We start from the raw sequence: 18,638 nt of genomic DNA on the forward strand, positions 1-18,638 counted from the left end.
CGTGACGTGCGGTGTGACTCCTTTCCGTGGGTAACTCCCCTCGGTTAAGTCGTTTATCCCACCGTGCACCACGACTCGTGACGAGCTGTTTCTTCCATTCTCGTCCATCTCTTCTTAGGCTATCATACAGCACGGCTGGCTTACCAATGAGTGCCAACCACTGTCTCCTTGAAATAGCAGAAGGTCTTTTGGGAGGGGGTCTAGGGCTTACTTAATTGGGAGGGGGAAATTTCTGAGACCCGAAGCCCACAAGGGGGAGGTCATGCTTTGCCCAGAGTCACCAGTTTAGTTGACAGACAGACAGACAGTTTATCTTCCCCGTTTGCTGGGTCCCCTATCTGTTCCTCTTCCCTTCCCTTCCTTCAGCTAGAAAGGTACCAACTTCAGGTTCCTGCACCCCAACCCTGCTGCCCCAGAAGCCTCTCTTCTACTTTTAATGAGACTTCCTCATTTTCCCGCCACAAGGGTTCACCATAGCTTCCCTTGTACTGTCCAGCTCCCCAGATCACAAACCAATTCTCCCACAGCCTATCTATGGCTTCACCGCCTGCCACTGCCAGGCCACACACAACACAGATGGCGGCAAGATGAAGTGCTACCAGCTATGACATCCAGCACATACCATGCCCACAATCCATAAAATGGGTTCAGGCATGACCCCATTCTCAAGGTAGGAAGTGGGACCCTATGGATCTGTCCTATGGATCTGTCCCTACCCTACTCTCCACCTGGGCAAAAAGCCTCTAGTATCAGCACAAGCTGATTATCACTTCAAAGTAAGTCTCAGCAGACCTTAGCCGATCATCTTGATGACGGTCCCAGGATTCCTAAATGTCACTTTGGTTTGATGACACTTATCTTACAGTGCCGATGGTGTTCCTGGAGCTCGGCAGTGTCTGTTACTTACGTGTCTTCTACTGGGTACTGACTGGACTCTAGGCAGAATCCTCCATTTTAGTTTTATAAATGGCTCTTTTGCATGCTATGGACACGGCAAGGCCAAGAAGACCCATAAAGCTAGAGGCACAGTGGCATTGCGGCTTCAGTGACGCTGGATGCTAAGGTGCAGAGAAGGTTAGCTTAGGAGCCAGGACACTGAAATTCACCAGGCCTGGGTTCAGCTCTCCTTTCACCAGTGGGGAAAGTAGATAAGCCTTAGGCACATGTGTTACTGGCTCTCACTTCTATAGCAGGCAGTGGGATCTAGGAAGGAGATGACTCCCTTTATGCGAAGCCTGGTGCCTGGCAGGGTGGGAAGTCACTGAAGCTTGGATTGACACCATGAAAAGGGTAAAGGGAAGGTGCATCTCTTGATGGCCCCCACCCACATACCCGCCCATAGCCAGCTCCTCAAGGTCACCTACGAGGATGAGCAAAAGAACAGAGTTTAATTCTCCCTTCCTATGCCTCTGCCCCCACCTCTCAGAGGACAAGCCTGGCATTTATGGAGCTAATGTGGGGTTTCATGTGGGATACAATATATATCTGCCTTTTGGAAAACAGGAAACTCTGTGGGGACAAAGGTCTGGTATAGTCTCCTGACCTGGATGCACTGAACCTGCTGAAAGCAAGCCATTCCCAGAGTGTCTACCCGTCACAAGCCCTCTATAAATGTAGTCAACAAGGGGTGAGGATGTTCAAACTCCTCCGCTGCACGGCACATTGAAGCAAACACTCAAGACAACAGACTGGGCTACGGCTACCTCAGGAAATTCCTGGAACCGTATTAAAGGGTCTCAGCATTGGGAAGGTTGAGAACCGCTGTTTTAGACACTTCTTAGACCGTGTATACTTCTTAAATTTTAAAAGAAAGCACGTACGGAAATTCTTCCCATGTCAACAGATACGCTTCCAATTGGGCACACCAACACATTAGTGATTTAACAGCCTTCCGTCGCAGAAGTAGGCTGTCATTTACTTAAACGACGTGCCTGTCAATGGACATTTGGATGTCTCCAACATAAACCAATTCAGATGCTCAGTGTGACAGAGTTTATTAACGTGTCTAGCACGGTGTTTCCCTCTCTGAACAGATGATTAGATTTTAGAACTGAAGGATTTTTTTTTTAAATGTGCACATCTGCAAGGCTTTTTGACACACATTGCAACTTGCTCTGAAGAAATGTGTTGTCTTAACTATATTATAGTCCCTTGTCATTACCAGTGCCACACATTTTTTTTTCATACTTGGACAAATAAAACTTGTATTGATCTTGATGCTACATAGGTATTTCTCGATTGGAATGAATGAATGAATGAATGAATGAATGAATGAATGAATGAATGAATGAACAAGTGAGTGAACACTGATTAAAGGCATTCAGAAGAACATGAAGTGTCAACGTGACTAAGAAGCGTCCCCCTACATTCACAAAGGTTGCAGGACAGAAAGCACAGCGAGGAAAAGCTTATGGGGGTATGAAGTATGGTGGTTAATGCAGGTCAGGTGTGAGGGCCTCGTCCCTGGGATTGGAGAAAAGATCTGCACATGGTACAGTGCCCCTCAGCTATGAAAACTGAGATGCGTGTTAGTGACTGGTTAGCACTAGTTATGAGTTTCGTGGACACCCACGTTCATACACGACCTAGAGGTTAGTGTTGAGATCCCCCCAAAGCCGTCATTCCTTGTCCACTCTGACCTCAGATGCTCGCCTAACTAGCTGGGACAAAGCAGAGTTCAGCTGATGTCTCTGTGTAAACAGCATGTGACACCAATCAACGGCAGCTTCTGCTCTCCCCTTCCCTGAGCTGGATTTCATCATCTCTCCACCATGTCCGGTCTCCCTCCATGGTCCAAGCAGTGATGTATTCAGGATCCCTCCCTACCTTAGGGCTACATTCTGGTTCTGCCTGGATACACTCAAAATTTTCCCCAACACTTGAGGACCTAGCCATGTCTAGTCACGGAAGGGACCTTTGGGTCACTGTTATCATGGTAATCTTTGTGTTTACAGAAAGAAAAATATTAGTCCCGCCGAGTTCATAGCAATCCTGTTCAACTTACATCGGACAACGACATAAGACACGAAGCACATTGTGCCTTACACCCTACTCCATTACAAAGAAGTCAGGCAAGGAGACCCATCTGTTTAGTAAGAAATATTTTGCTCAGTAGAGGGTGACATCATTGCCCTCTGAAATTAGGAGAATTTTGTCAGCAGATGGGGGAAAAAAAAAATGACGAGATTCCATTCTCCTCCCAAAGGTATCGTGCAACACTGAAATAATCATTCTGGCGGCTTCAAAATTAACTAGTTGTCGCCAAACTTGAGGAAAGGGGGAAAGGAGGAGGTGGAGGAAGAGGTGGAGGGGGAGGAGGAGGAGGGGGAGGAGGAGGAGGGGGAGGAGGAGGAGGGGGAGGAAGAAGAGAAGGAGGGAAAGGAGGAAGGAGGAGGGAGGAGGGAGGAGGGGGGAGGAGGAGGAGGCAAAAGAGAAGATAATTATAGGAGACTTTTATTTGGAAAAAGTGTGTGGGAATTTGAGGTGACATTACTCTCCCCTGGAGTAAAAGGGCTGTCAGCACTTAATTCATTTTTAAAAACTTTAAAAATTAATAGAAGGCCCAAAGGAACTAAAATGCATGTTGCCTTCCACAGTGTACTTACTAGATTCTGTGTCCTAAACTCAAGAACACGGAATTTCTTTTAACCACCCTCAAAACAACAGGCTACCTATTCTTTTACCCAAAGGAGGAGGAGGATGAAAAGATCTCAACAGTCCTACCACCAAACCTAGAACGACTCTGGGCACAAGAAGCCTACCTGCTCCAAATCTACAAGGTCCCTGGAAGCAGAGAACACTTTTTTTTTCTCCTCCCCTGGGGCAGGAGGGATGGAGTAAGAGGACTGGCTTCCTCTCCATATGTACGGCCTTGGGTGACTTTTCTGCATGTTGTCATCCTGTTCACGGGTCAGGGGACCAGCTGTTTATACGAAGTAGCCTAAGGTACAACTGAAAGGTAACAAGAAGGACCTAGAAAGCCAGCAGCAATGGTAGACCTCCCTTGTAAGAGGCTGGGGGTTCACTCAATGCACATCAGTGATGTGAGACACCCTGAAGATCCTAGCAAACTCCCCACAATCCCCCCACCCCCGCACAATCCCTAGAGCCCAGGCTCTCAGGCAGCCCCGTGCCGTGGAGATGGCTGACTCAAAACAATGCTGCCAAGTAGGACAATCACACATGGGCTGGAAAGTCCAGTGCTCATTCCCGAAGCGGTAAGCCTCCTCGGGGACCGGGTGTGTTGCAAAGTCACATTGCTTTGGCATCTCAGGCTACTGACTCACGGTTCAGACGCAGTGGCTTCTCAGGACAGGGCTGTCTAACAACTTGGTCTAGGCGCATGACAACGCAGAAATGCAGAGAATCCAAGGAATCTAGTGACCCCCCCCCCAAAAGGAGGTTATGGAGACCCAGCCATGACAATTCCTAAAGCCACAATCTGTATATCTATTTGGTTTCGTCTATAGAATTAATACGAAGTAGCTTTGATGCGAGTTTTAAGCTAAAGGATCCAGGCTGAACGTCTGTCTTCAAATAAAGAAATAAAATCAGTAGCTTTGAGGAGTTTGCTTACAGTCACTGAGTTAGCAAAACCATCAGGATATAATTGCTGAACCACTGGATGGCCTTCACAGAGAGATCAGCAGAATGTTCAGCCTCCCATGCTAAAAGAGTATTAGAACCCAGCGATATATATATTGTCACCACCAACAAGCAAACAAAGGGTCGTGCATTAACACTTAGAAACCGCATGGTCAGGCCAAGAGACAAACCATCAAAGTTCCCTCCCGCTTTTTAAAAAACACCAGACTAGCAAAGAGCAGGGAATTAATTCTGTCGTAAGCGCACATCTGAAAAGGAGAGATGTCTCCAGCTTCTTTATCTTTCATGGCTCGGGAACAGCAGAAACGGAATTGGGGAATTGCTGAGTGAGAGATGAACAGCTGATCACGAAGCTGCCTGACCAGTATTAAGCCTGCAGAACTCACTAGAATTGTAGACTTGAATAAAGAGAGGGTAGCTCTGCTGGCAGGAACCAACGAGTGTGAACTGTGACCGAGCGGTTAAGGTTGTCCCGGGGAAGGGGAAGTACAGTACCAGGACGTCGATGGAGACTACATCCTATCACTCATCGGGGCTGTCCATGAGGTTATAGCGACAATAAGACAACTGGACTACACAATAGAGACCTCAGCTGTATCTTGGAAGAATTGGGTGGGGGTGGGGAGAACTACGGTTACACAAAACACTAACACTCCTGTCATCAACCCGAGTACAAAATGTGACTGGAGTCACCCCAGTATGATCAAGTTGGGAAAACATGTATGACCGCTGCTTAACCAAAATCCAAGATATGACAAGTGGGGTTGGGAGGGGGGATAGGAAAAGGGAACACAAGAATTTTGAAAATTGGAGGCAAGTTTTCAATCTTATATCTTCACCAGGAAAAAAAATAAGCCGGGTGGAAATTCCAGTCGCTTGACTGTGTAAACTAATTTAAGGGGCCGGAGCGATGGCTCAGCAGGTAAACGCACTTACTCCTCCTGTGGAGAACTCAGGTTTAGTTCCCAGCATCCATGCAGCAGCTTGCAACTGTCTGTCCTTCCAATTCCAAGGGACCTGATGCCCTCTGCTGGCCTCCTTGGGTACCAGGCACGCAAGAGGCACAGACTTACAAGTGGAAAAGCACTTGAACGCATACATTTTAATAATTTAAATTTGAATAATTTAATTAGGTCATGAATCCAGTTAGACGAAACCGCCAAGATAAGATAGCACACGCAGACGGCACCGTTTTAAAAGAAACAGATGTAAGGAAATAAAAAGCCAAAATCAGTTACAAAATCAACTTGTAAAAAGAACTGAGAATACCATGTACACCTTAGGAGTCAAAATACAAAGAGGAAAAAAAAAACAAACAAAACTTCATAACATGTAAGTCACTTCTCTCCTACTACACCTGATTGATATCTCTAGGTCTTCTCCTTGAACCCTGCTGCCCTCCTTACCTGATACCCACTTCTCTTTTATCACCCGGAGAACCATTCAGTATCAGACACCTTCTTCGGGAAGGCCTCTGAGGGGGTAAGGTCTTCCATCATGTGCCTGGCACCCATAGGTAACATTCCTCATGGTCCATGACTGTGCTACCCATTAAGACTCTTTTTCCCAACCCCAAGCTCACTGTGAATAAAGACTGGTGCACGGTACAGCCTCGATAAATGTTTGCCCAGTGGGTGACTAGAGGAATGGCCAAGATGGCATTACTTCATCTACACTCTGGGTCAAATGGGCAACAGGGCAGGAGATGAATCACGTAGTTTTAGGAACCGATTACACAACACGCTTAGCTTTATGTAACTAACAGTACACCATTAGGCCCATTGGAGGGCGTGGTGTGACACAGAGGAGAGAAAGCGGGGCTCGGGAGAGGACAGAGGGATGTTTTCAATGGCTATTCGTCTGTACGATTAGGATTTGGCTGTGCTAAATATCGCTTTCCCATTCAAAACCCTGGGTTCAATCTCCAGCACCCACGTGGTTTTATTTATTTATTTATTTTTGCTTTCCAAATGAGTGTCATTGTCTGCTGCTGACTGCAGTTCTGAGAGTTTTGGTATAATGGGTAATTATGAGGACAGAGTTCAAACGCACTAGAAACAAGCGATGGGCGGCCTGTGCCTTCAATGGACGGGCTCTGCATCCAGCTTCTTGGATCCTGTTCATGACCACAAGAAGGACTTGTGGCCCAATAAATAAGGCTTGGCACCGGGGCAAATGATTTAATGAAGGGCAGAGATGTGACGAATCAGTAGCACTGGACAGTGACGGACATCCTCTTTGTCTCCAAACTCCCTCAGCCGCTCCCTCCCAGCAAGGCGAGGAAAGGCTACTGTGAATCCAAATGCCAACCCCTGACCCATATTAGATTGCATCTGCACTTGGAATAAATGCCGTATATCTCCATCTTCCGGTAGCCATGCATTAGGCTGGACAAACGAAGCTTCATTTTTATAGGTCAAAAGCTATCTATATCTCTAATGTTATATGTTTCAAACTGATTAAAGAAACAACAGACCAAACTGTATTCAAAGGCTATCTTAGGTTAAAAATCTCTTTAAAAACAGACACTGTCAGAATATGTCACACTTGGGCACTCTGTCAGTATTGGCTTGTATTCACAAGGCCCTTGACAGATGGAGGAGGGTCCCCACGGGCCCTGCTTTTAACTTTCTGTAAGTATATAAAGAATAGAAAACAAGGTGTCCCTGGCTGGTCTGCAGAGAACCCAACTTACAGTTATTATTTCTGGACCTCTGATGAGCATTTCCTCCACTTAGGAAACAGCCGGACCACATACAAAATCCAATCACCTGGAAGATCCTTTCCACATAGTAGACTGTTTACTCCTTATACATGGCACTGGACTCACCCCTCACCTAGATCCACTTACAGAGCAAGACATACAGCAGCCGGAAACCAGCTGCGTGTGGGTTCGGTAAGAGTGGAGCTGAGCCGGCAGGCATCGGCGAGTTCTTTCCACTCGTGCTACTGACGTGTGCGCACAGTGGCATGTTCAGAAATAGAGGACTCAAGCATGTCAACGATGACAGTGGATGGAAAGGACGGGTGACCTTCCCACGGAGTGGTGACATCCACTGGGGACGGATCGCTCTGTGTCATTAACACTCACAGGGCACACTGCACTGGCTGATCTAGGGAAGAAACCCAAGCACAAAGATGGCTGCTCTGTCCCAGTGGCAGAGCTGACAAGGAAGTGGGATCCAGACCTCACGTCTGACTCACATCTCAGCTGCCCGGCCCTGCTCCTACCCACACTGGGTGAAAGCTGGCTTCCAGAGGTCTGCAGAGGCAAGCACCTCCTCCTTGTCTAACTCGATTTCCTCAGGGCGATCTTTAGGGACTCATGAAATGTGTGCCTCAGACTTTGGCCCTGGTCCCGGTGAGAAGGCTGGGAATGGGAGGGGACGGTGCTGAGTAAAGAACAGGAAGTGGGGAAAGGAACAACAGGAAGTCATCTCAGTAGCCCCCATCTTCCCCCTCCCCCTTCAACCACTTGGAATTTGGAGCAGATTCTCAATTCTCACAAACCCTCTCACTGTGGGGCTAGGGAGACGGGTCAGCCAGTAAACGCGGTAACAATGCGAACCGGAGGATCTGAGTTCAATGTTCGTGGCCAGCAAAACAAACAAACCAAACCAAACCAAAAACAAACAAACAACAAACAAAAACAAACCAGGCAGAGGTGACAACTAGCAGCTGTAATCCAGCACTCTTACAGCAAGATGGGAGGTAGAGATGGGTGAACGGCCCGGAAGCTCTGTGGCCAACTGGCCTGGAGTGCTACACGGTGTAGAAGACAAGAGAGACACTGCTCACAAGGGAAAAGTCAAGACCCAACCTCCTGACATGCACATATCCACCAAGGCATTGTACACACTTGTTCTCTCTGACCCTCTGTCTCCCCTAAATAACCAAACAAATAAATTAATAATAATAATAATAATAATAATAATAATAATAATAATAATACACTTCATGTGCCTGTTTCCCCATTGGCTGACTCTTGCCTCGTATGTCATTCTGTACTGGAAATCCAGAGAGTGATTTCTTCTACAACGGGAATTTGAAAGGTCCTATTCTGCTATTACTTTAGTTCCAAGGCCACTGAGAAAATACGAGGCACTGTTCCTTCCTACAGTGTCTCAGTCCGCTAAGCAAAATGACATTTTATTGAAATTATTCTTAAAAGGCAGAATGATCTTCTAAAAGCTTTGAGGGTGTATTAAAAGACCAGAATCTGTAACACTGTTTTTTTTGGTTTTGTTTCTCATTTTTTTTTAAAAATACATTTCCATTCAGAAACTTCTGGAGAAGGGCTAATTTTCGGGGTACAATATAACTCGGCAAGGCATGCAGAACTGCTAAGCTGGGAACAGGGTCTGTGGTAGCATTCACGCCCAGTACGTGTAAGGCCCACGGCTCAATCCACGGCACTTAAAGAATGGAGGGTGCCTATCCCAGTTGGGATATAAATGCCCTCTGATAATTATTGCTGGGCCCTGTTTCTCTTTCGTCCTGCTCATCTTACAAGTGAACGGGGTACACTCATGTTTTGTGTGTGAAATTCAGAACTGAAGCATAGGTCCAAATACCCCCAAGTTCAAGTCCGGCTAGGATAACATTACAGCTTCAACTTTAGAGCCGTTTTCTAGACGCACGGTGAAAACCAATCATGCTAATCTGAACCTGTTTGGGATGAAGCAAGAGTTACACAAAAGTTCCTGTGGCAAGATATACAGAGGCAAACGGGATATTATAGAAAAAGCCACACTCAGACAGACGCCCAAGTTATTTTTACTCCTGGAATCTAGCCTCTCTTAGATGCCCTCCTCACAGAACAAAACAATATAAAAGAAGACAACGGAAACAAGGTCAGCCATTTTCTTGGAGAAAATGGGTCCTGGATTGGCAGCTTTGATGCTGATCTCATTCATTATCTATCTATATATCTATCTATCTATCTATCTATCTATCTATCTATCTATCTATCTATCAGATAGCTATCTATCTACTATCTATCTATCTATTATCTATCTATCTACATATATATACATATATGTGTGTGTGTGTGTGTATTTTTTTTTTTACCAGTGGTTGGTCAAAATACAAAACCATATATTTTTCAACTAAGGATTATTCATTGGTGGGGGATTTTGTACATTCATGTGCTTTCGAGTCTTATTGTCCCAAACGATAAAGCCGTTTTGGTTCACGATTTTCTTTGAATGCTTTTGAATATGAAGACAACATTTCTGACAAATGTTAACTCATAGATATTACTATGAGTATTCAAGATAAACACATTAAAAGCAGCCCGGTTAGAAGTTAGGCCTAAGGGCACATAACCGCCGTTATCAAAGATACTTGCGAGCTGAGGCAGGAGGATGGCTTGATCTCAGGAAGTCAGCATGAACCAGGGCAACATAGATCCCCATCTCAGAAGAGGAAAAAAAATGAGCCAATGAGAAGAGGGAGAGCAGGGTTCGACACAGAATAGCAGACTCTGGACTCTAAAGAGGGCAACTGTATATGCATAAATGACGGGTAACCAAAGTGTAAAGATACAACCTACTCAGGACATGCCAGTGTATGGTGCGCTTACGCTGTTAGTGGTATCTTTTCCATAATAGCATTAGACCATTTGCTACCAGAACTGGTGGCATTAGGCCCCTATGTGGGGTGCTCTATAGCCTCAGCTCGCACCAAAACAGCTAATGGTGTTCTAGGTCATACGGATTTTCCCTTTCAGAACATCAAACCTGACTGCTCCGGCCTGAAGACAATGCCTGTTAGTGGGGCACCTGAAATGACTTTGAAAAGCCTACACCGTGGGCTGCCAGCCTGGTACAGGGGCAGGGTGTGTGGCATGCACAAGGCCGTGAGTTCTATCCTTAGTGCTACACACAGAAATAGCAACAAAACCACCTGAGTGAAAACCCGGCCACTGAAGGCCTGCAGCTTATAATTTGAGAACATTTCTGACGCTTCTTTGAGAACATTTAACAGCTTCTACTCCAAACATAACGTACCGAGGGCGTATTTTTAGTGCCGACCTTCCTTGAAGGTCCTCCATCAACACCTAAAATAGCGTCTTCAGAAAAGGCCACATAGCATTTTGTTTCTCGAATTTTGGAAATGGTCCACCCACATGGCTCTCCTGAACCTCAAACCAGGTTAGCAGCCATATTTATAGTTGGAATGAAAGGCTAGGAAGAGATGAGCTTCCGGATGTGAGGCCCGAGGAGGACACGGTAATTTTCCCTTACGTAGGTACCTCTCCTGATTCGATGCTAAACCTCCTCAAACCTGAACGTGTTACCTGACAGGGAGAGCGGCTTCACAAAACAACTAGCTTTCCAGACATTCTCCATCAGAGTCGCTTTATCCTTCCCTGCAAAGAAGCTCAGCCTCGGAAACATGATTCCAATTTTTTTCTAGGACGTTTTGCACGGTGTGATTATATCTAATGCAGGTTTGCCAGACTCCACGAGGGGTTTGCGGTACTCCGTGAGCCCGTCTGCCTTATCGCATATTTCAGCACAAGCACTTCCGTTAATGTGAAAACGCCAAATGCAATTCATCGGCTCTTGTCCATTGGTTTTGTGAAAATATAAAACGATTTACTGAGACTTATGGCATAATAGGTACAAAATAGAGAGTATGGTTTATTAACTAAATGCTACTTAATTAAATGAATGTGGGTTTTAACCTCATTTTTATTCATGTGAATGGTGTGTGTGTGTGTGTGTGTGTGACTTGTGCATACCTGCGGAGGCCAGCAGAGGGCACCAGATCCCCTAGAGCTAGGAACCGAACTTGGGACCTCTAGGAGAGGGCTCTTAACTGCTGAGCTGTTTCTCCAGCCCCTTAAATGTGTTCTTAACCAGAAGGTAAGCCGAACCTGAAGGCACAAAACTGACCACTCCCCGTGACAGTTCCTACGACCTTCCACCTGGCAGGCGGCAAACAGGGAAAGAAAGATGCTGTAATAAATTAAAAGAAAAATATTTACGTAAACGTCCAGCTATTTAAGAAGGAATAAAATTAAATCCTTAACCAGAGCCCCTTCTCAGTACTCCACCGCGGACAACAGAAGTTCATTATTAACGGGTCTGGCGCGGAACAGATGCTTCTTTGGCAAGGAGGAGGCTATTTTTCACTTCCCCTGGTAGCTATCTTTAGCACTTTGCACTCTTAGGACCTAGGAATGCACATACGGATTTACTATGAAGCAACGCGCAATTATCTAATGTCAGCTCTGGGGGCAGGCGAGCCTATGAAATCAGCACAAGTGACATCCGAAGGCATGCCAGGCGTCAATACAGGCATTGAGGTCTGGTGACAAAGGCCTTATGATCACTGGGACTTTCAAAGCCCGGGCATTCCCAACTGTGACCAGTGAGCTATTTCCATCTCCGTTTAGAAAGGAATCAATAGAGAACTGAAGCCTGCCTAACTTGGGATGGCGGGGGCGGGGGCGGGGGGGTCATCACAGTGGACATTATCTGAATGAACCTTGAGACAGAAGCAGTTTCAGAATAATGATGAAACAGTTTGAGGACGAAGGAATGTTGAGCTGAGTCTCCTTCAGAACATGGGGAAGGCTACGTCAGGGTAAGAGGGGCAGCAACCACACAGGTCAGGACCTCAACCAAGTTCAAGCAGACTTCAGGAAGAGGCTGGTTGTGTGCAGTTCTGTATACGCACCATGGCTAAATGGGTATGGGAATGTGCAGAAAGTCAACCGGCAAAATACACAGTAAATAACTCCCTTTCATAAACTCAGTCCATTAGTAACGGTCCCATCACCTATCCCTCGTCCCACAAGCAGAAGTCATTCTTTAGAGTTTCTGGAGGAGTGTGCTGTTAGGTGAAGAGAATGCCCCTCACTGGACTCTGACAGACTGCATTTATTCGGGGGGCATGTAGAAAGAGACAGTTTGGTGACAGGTTACTAATAGAATTGTGTACCTGGGAACTCTGAATTTATGTGTGCAAGTGAGCATGATTTTAACATCTACACCAACGTGTGAGCTCTGTCCGGCCAGGGCTGCCCCTCTTTCTCATCCACCAGTTCTGCTTCGAAGTAAGCCTCTCTACACATGAAACGCCCAGCAGACAAAATGCCTAATCCTTACACACCCAATTCTTTCTGACAGTTTACAGATAGATGGTAGTTCTGATGGACCCTCTGAAAGGAATTCAAAAGGCCAATGTAAATGAAGTAAGGCTTTCCTGGCAGTTTGTGCAAAATGCTCAGAGAACTTAGCATATATTAACTTCTTTCCCAGAAGACAGAGCAGTGTGTGATGTGGGACACTGACCTCGTTTCTCTGAATGAACAAGTCAACCTTGCCCTTGATTCAGACACTATTGATCAGGACAGTACACGGTGGGCTTGACACTAAAGAACCCACTATGGATGAGCGAGTCTTTGCCTTCTCTCTGAATCACATCCTTCTTAAGTTACTGTGTTTATTCTTCATGGTTCACTAGGTTCATGGTATATATTATTAGTCTTTTGGATTTGGGATGAGAGACCCAGGGTCATAGTCAAAGCTGTGGACATAGTTCTTTGATGACATCATAAGTCTCAGATCCAAGGCTCACTAGCCTATGACATATTTATTATTATAAATGGTACCATTTTGGTTCCTCAGCAAGCATGGCATGGCTTTAAAAGCTCAGCCCCTCAGCTGCACTGGAAATCTAGTGTTTGTTTTGGTACCACGCGTTGCTTAGACACAAAGCAAAGTCAAGACTAATCTGTAGTCGCAAGACTCCCAAGCACGCTCCTAGAGGAGCACGGACAGTGAATATAGGCAAAGTTTTGCTTGAGCTGGACACTGGGCTAGGAAAGAACACAGCATGTCCACCTTGCCCAAGGAGCCTGCTGCTTCCGAGGTGCCTCAGAGAAGTACAATTATTTCTCACATTCGGGGATAACAGCTGAGGGTGGATGTATTAAATCTGACTCAACAAAAGCATGAAAAATGAAGCAATAAACACGCTGTGGGAGGCTAAGGGAAGTTTTATAGTGGAAGTGAAGAATTGGGCTTCCCTGTGAAGAATGCTCGCATTTTCAGCAGGGGGGAAATGGAGGACACATTTTGGGTAGACAAAATTGTGGGGGTTAAAAACCGGGAAATACGAGAATCTCGGGCTTTGTTCAGCAATGGGTATGGGGGACTGGTGTGGCTGGAATGAGGGGTACTGGGCATGGAAATAAAGATGGGATCAGAGAAAACGACCAAGGACAGATGATACGGAGCCCTGGATGTGTCAATAAAGTATGGAACCTGTGTTATACAAAATAAGGAAGCCTTGGGCTTAAAAAAAAAAAAAAACCATGACTGAAAGAGAAGTTTGTTTCAGACAGATGGCCTATGTGGGGCACAGACAGAACCTAAGGTCATGGGTGGAGAGTGGCCTCCAAAGATCAGGAGGAGTTGGCCAAGCAGACAAAACTTTATACAACATTAGACAAGAGGACTCCCTCCATTCTGTTTGAAGATGGCACTGGGCAGGATACGTCTAGATTCCAATTCCTGCAACCATCATGAAACTCCTAGTTGAAAAGGTGCTGTTTTGGTCAGTTTCAAACAGTCTCAATGGTATAAAGGCGTTCTGGTGGGAAAAGAAGTCAGAATGTCTCTGTCTGTGGGTAATACAATCTTATGCGGAGGAAAACCGTCAAATCCCATCAGGGCATGAACATGTACAAAAGATCAGAGAAACCAAACCCACCCAGCAAGGCTGTAGGTGACAGGGTCAATACGACAAGAAGAAGCTGCACCATAGATTCTGTAATAGACAGCTGGCTGGGGTAAGTAAAAGGATGATACTATTTACAAAAGCACTAAAATTAATAAAACCCCGCTCTTGCAGAGTAAACAGATTTCATCCCCAACATGGAGTCAGGTGGCTCACAACTGCCTGTAACTCCAGTTCCGGGTGACACAGCGCCTCACTGTGTCACCCGGACTTCCATGAGCATTACATGCATACACACACACATATGCACATAGACACAAAACACACAATTTAAAGACACAGACCATTTAAAGGGGCAAGCAAAATTGGAAGAGTCCCATTTTACAAGTCCAAAACTTACTGACAAAGCTCCAGTAATCAGTCAGATGCCAGTGAAAGAACAGATCGTACGAAAAGCAGCCCACACAAGGATGGTCACTTAATGTTCAAAAAAGGACGCCAACACCACTGAATGGGAAAATGTCAGTAAAGAGATCTTGAAAAAAATGGACATCCACAAGCAGATGAGTTTTTAACTTAATGTGGATTTAAAAAAAAAAAACATAAATGCTAAAACCTACAAAACCACCCACAGAAAACGGGGTGATATCATCCTCACCACCTCCACATTGTTTTGGCAGTGATGACATGGATATAACACCCAAAGCATGAGCAATAGGAAAAATGATGAGAACAGAATTTTGAAATTAAAAACACCAGTACCAAAAACACCATCAACATAGTAAAAAAGCCACCCATAGGATGGGAGAAACCAACAGAAGTTTTTGTTTGCCGTTGTTGTTGCATTAAAAAAAAAAAAAAAAAAAAAAAAGGTCATGGGTCATGGGGTCACAGGTCATGAGCGCCAAGGACTTGAATAAACCCTTCCCCAAAGACGCACATATGGCCTACGATCACACGAAAAGATGTTCAGCTTTGATAGTTAATTATTAGGGAAATGCAAACCAGAAACACAAATGAATCCCATTCCACAGTTATCATCAAGAACTTAGGGGAAAAAATTAAAAGTGTAAAAGCCATAATTTACAAGCAAAATCCAAGGAAGTCGGGATTCTGACCCAGCTGAGACAGTACCAGAAGAGGTCTATGGAAAGAGACCTTAGAAAGAAAATGCAAAGGTTGAGACAGCTCAGGAGGACCCTGATCAGCACAAATGGTCAAGACACTCAGGGACATGGACTCACGTTGCAGGTGGAGGAACCATCCAGCGTGGGGTAGGAGCCGTCGGGCCAGTCCGCAGGGTCCAGGGCGGAAGACTGGCGGTGCTGGGCCTCATATTCCTTCAGCTGCAGCAAGAACAAATGAGAGAGTGAAGGAGAACAGTGGTCATGTTCTGCTGGGTACTCCACAGCAGAAATCTCGTAGAACTTCCCCACGATGGTGATGGGGACCCGGGGCTAAGCAAAGCTAAGCCTTCCAAAACTACAAGAACAGGGTACGAAACCCTGCCTTTGGGTTTGAAGTCAGACCGACACACACAACGGACTCTCGGCATACTGTTCCAAAAGGAGGCGTGATTTTCCCTCCAACACCAAAACTCATTTTCTCCAGGTGCAACGGTAAGTCTGAAACCAGGAACTTTCTACAGCGTTGGTCCACATGTATACACCCCAAAGCGAGTCCTTCCCCTTAGAGGGCAGTGAGAGGGGCCAGCGGACATCTGAATATCAAAGGGAGAATGCCTAAATGCAGATTGTTGTTAAGTAGGGGAGGGCAGGTCAAAGGCAAGGCTGAAGCCTGTGATTGGACAGTAGAAAAGGAGGGTGGGCTGAGTTTTTGAGAGGCTGGAGAGAAGGGAGGGAGGGGAGAAAGGAGGAAGATGGAGGAGGATAAAGACCCACATTCCTGTGGCGTTAAATAGCCGCAGGTAGCTATGAATATCATACAAGGGATGGATTATTACAGGCCAATTTGTCCAATCTAAGTGGGCAGCTTATATCGATATCAACTGGCTCTGAGTTCTTTGTTTGGGAGCTTTGTGGGATGAGAATTTACTGATATAAATCTGACTGTTAAATTATATATAAGCCTCTAGAGTTTTGATTTTACCGGGTAACAGGAATTTGTGATGGCAAGATGGGTGGTCGCTGCATGGGGCTAGCCATGGGAGCAGGGAGATGAATGGGGCAGCCGTCACTAGCGTGGGATGGTGCTTCTATTTTCATTATTAAAATGCTATACCTGAAACCAACTTTTAGAAATGTCAGGGCAGGGCTAGGGATGCAGCTCAAACAGCAGAGCCCTTGCCTAGCCTGCATGAATCCCTGGGTTCAGTTCCCCAGCACTGTACAAGTTGGGCATGGAGGGCTGTGGCTTTCATTCCAGCACAGAGCTGCAGAGGCACCAGGAGGGCTATGGCCCTTCTGTCTGTCAATTTTATCACCTAGCAAACATGAAATAGCTCACTAGGGGCTTTGAACATGGGGACAGAATAAGACAAACCAAAACAAAACAAAACACCTTCCAGACTGTTGAAAATATAAGCTTAGAAACTCGGTGTTTAAGCATTAAGAAAAAACAAAACTGAGTGGAGGCTCTCTCCGAATGCTGCGTGCAAGCCAGTCCAGGGAGGTTTGTATACGGCACAGAGAGGCAACACTCAGCTCTTCCCACGCCTAGGCTGTCACCTCAGTCACACCTCCTTGCAATTTAGTCTTTGGATCCAAATGAAGACACTGATCAAACCAAGCTGTGGGGTGCAGCAAAGTCACCATCCAAAAAATGCAAACGTCCTCGTGTTATTGAAAACCAGGATGTCTCTCTTACCTCTGCATGGGGGGGGGGGGGAGACAGTGCTGGGGCTGCTTATGGAATAAAGGCCTGGATGTCGACACTAACTACCGCTGACAGCCTGCGATAGGTCACTGACCCCCTCTGTTTCAGCCTCTCCTCTGGGACAACGGGGGATAGCCTGAACCCTTGTCAGAAGCTCAATGCTGCAATCAAACTGACACATGGGTATGCACAAATACAGCACCGTGACTACCACCCCTGTGGCTTCAGGTAAGCACAAAGCTCACATTAAAAGCATATGGCCCAAAGCCTCTGCTGTTAGCAGCACTAATCATTTTAATCTCACTCGTATCACTGGGGACATATACACTGTCCTCGCCTTTATGGTATAACTAATGTTATATCTACTGGGCTGATCCCTCCATCTGGATATGTGCTTTCTGAAAGGCTAGCCCCTCCCTGCGTGCTTGGGAAGAAATGTCAGGGGGAAAGGGAGTCTTCTAAGAATGTCAGTTTTGTCCGGGCCTCTACTCTATTCCTATACTCACACGGTCTTAGGAAGTCACTAAATGAGCTTCATCTTTAAGCAGAACACTAAGAAACAAATTCCTAACCAGGCAACTGTAAGCAGACAAGCTTTTTAATCTCCCAAGGACTTTATTTTTGACTCGCACAGCCCAGGAGCAGGCGTGTGTTGTCAGACGAGTAAATATACAATTTAGTAATTAGGTCACGGCGTGGGTAGCAGCTTCGGTTTTAAGAGTTCTATTTTCAAGAAAATAAGACTTCAACGTCACGGTTATGGGCTCTCTCTGACCTTCATCCAGACACTGTCCAGAACATTGACATTTCTGAGTATTGAATGCAGCTCCCTTGTACTTCATGCAAACCCCTGGACCATCTCATGCGTGGCGCTCTGAAAGAGCTTCTACCCAACTTTACTAAGTGCAACTTGTTCACGTCTCCACAGCATTTCACTCTCCTTTCTTTCTTATTTTTTTTCCCCTTAAAGCTAACAAGGTATGTTCTCTTTGACACAGGCCCGTTGTGGTGTGGCTGAGCATCCCTGTGATAAAATAAGCAGGGCTTAGCTCTATCCAAGGCTTGGTGTGGGAGTGTATTCCCCGTTTTAACCTAATATTCCACCCACACGAATGCACAAATCACCCAGATAAATGAATGATTCATACCTTCCCCGTGTGTCACAGAACTTTCTAGTCCATGACGGCCCGAACTTGATTGCCAACAGTTAGTCGTGGGCTTAAAATTAGTACTCACTAATTGTACTATTCAGCAAACCACCAAATACCTAGATCCTCATAAACATTTAATCTTTTCTAACGAATAAAAGTGATTTCCTTAACGCTCAAGGCACGTGTCTACCCCAAAACTCCTAGGAAACGTTTGACATGCCGTTTTCTTGGACAGAACCATACAGCAAAAACAGAAATCATCTGTAAGCTATCTTACCCTGCCTCTTTACATTTAAAAAAAGACAGAACCCTGAACTGAGAGGAGTTTTGTGAACCCCACTGCTGTGCTAG

The 18,638-nt window shown here is 45.7% G+C and overlaps 1 protein-coding gene across 4 annotated transcripts in view; it reads right to left on the reverse strand.

Moving 5' to 3' along the window:
• Positions 1-18,638, reverse strand: part of Sash1 (SAM and SH3 domain containing 1) — a 298,571-nt gene that overhangs the window by 40,290 nt on the left and 239,643 nt on the right. For all 4 annotated transcript variants that reach the window (XM_039101481.2, XM_039101480.2, XM_039101479.2 and 1 more), the window contains exon 8: positions 15,546-15,647. In XM_039101481.2, the coding sequence (XP_038957409.1) occupies positions 15,546-15,647 (102 nt within the window). The remainder of the gene's footprint in view (positions 1-15,545; positions 15,648-18,638) is intronic.

Source organism: Rattus norvegicus, chromosome 1 (assembly GCF_036323735.1).
Source record: "Rattus norvegicus strain BN/NHsdMcwi chromosome 1, GRCr8, whole genome shotgun sequence".
Taxonomy (NCBI): domain Eukaryota; kingdom Metazoa; phylum Chordata; class Mammalia; order Rodentia; family Muridae; genus Rattus; species Rattus norvegicus.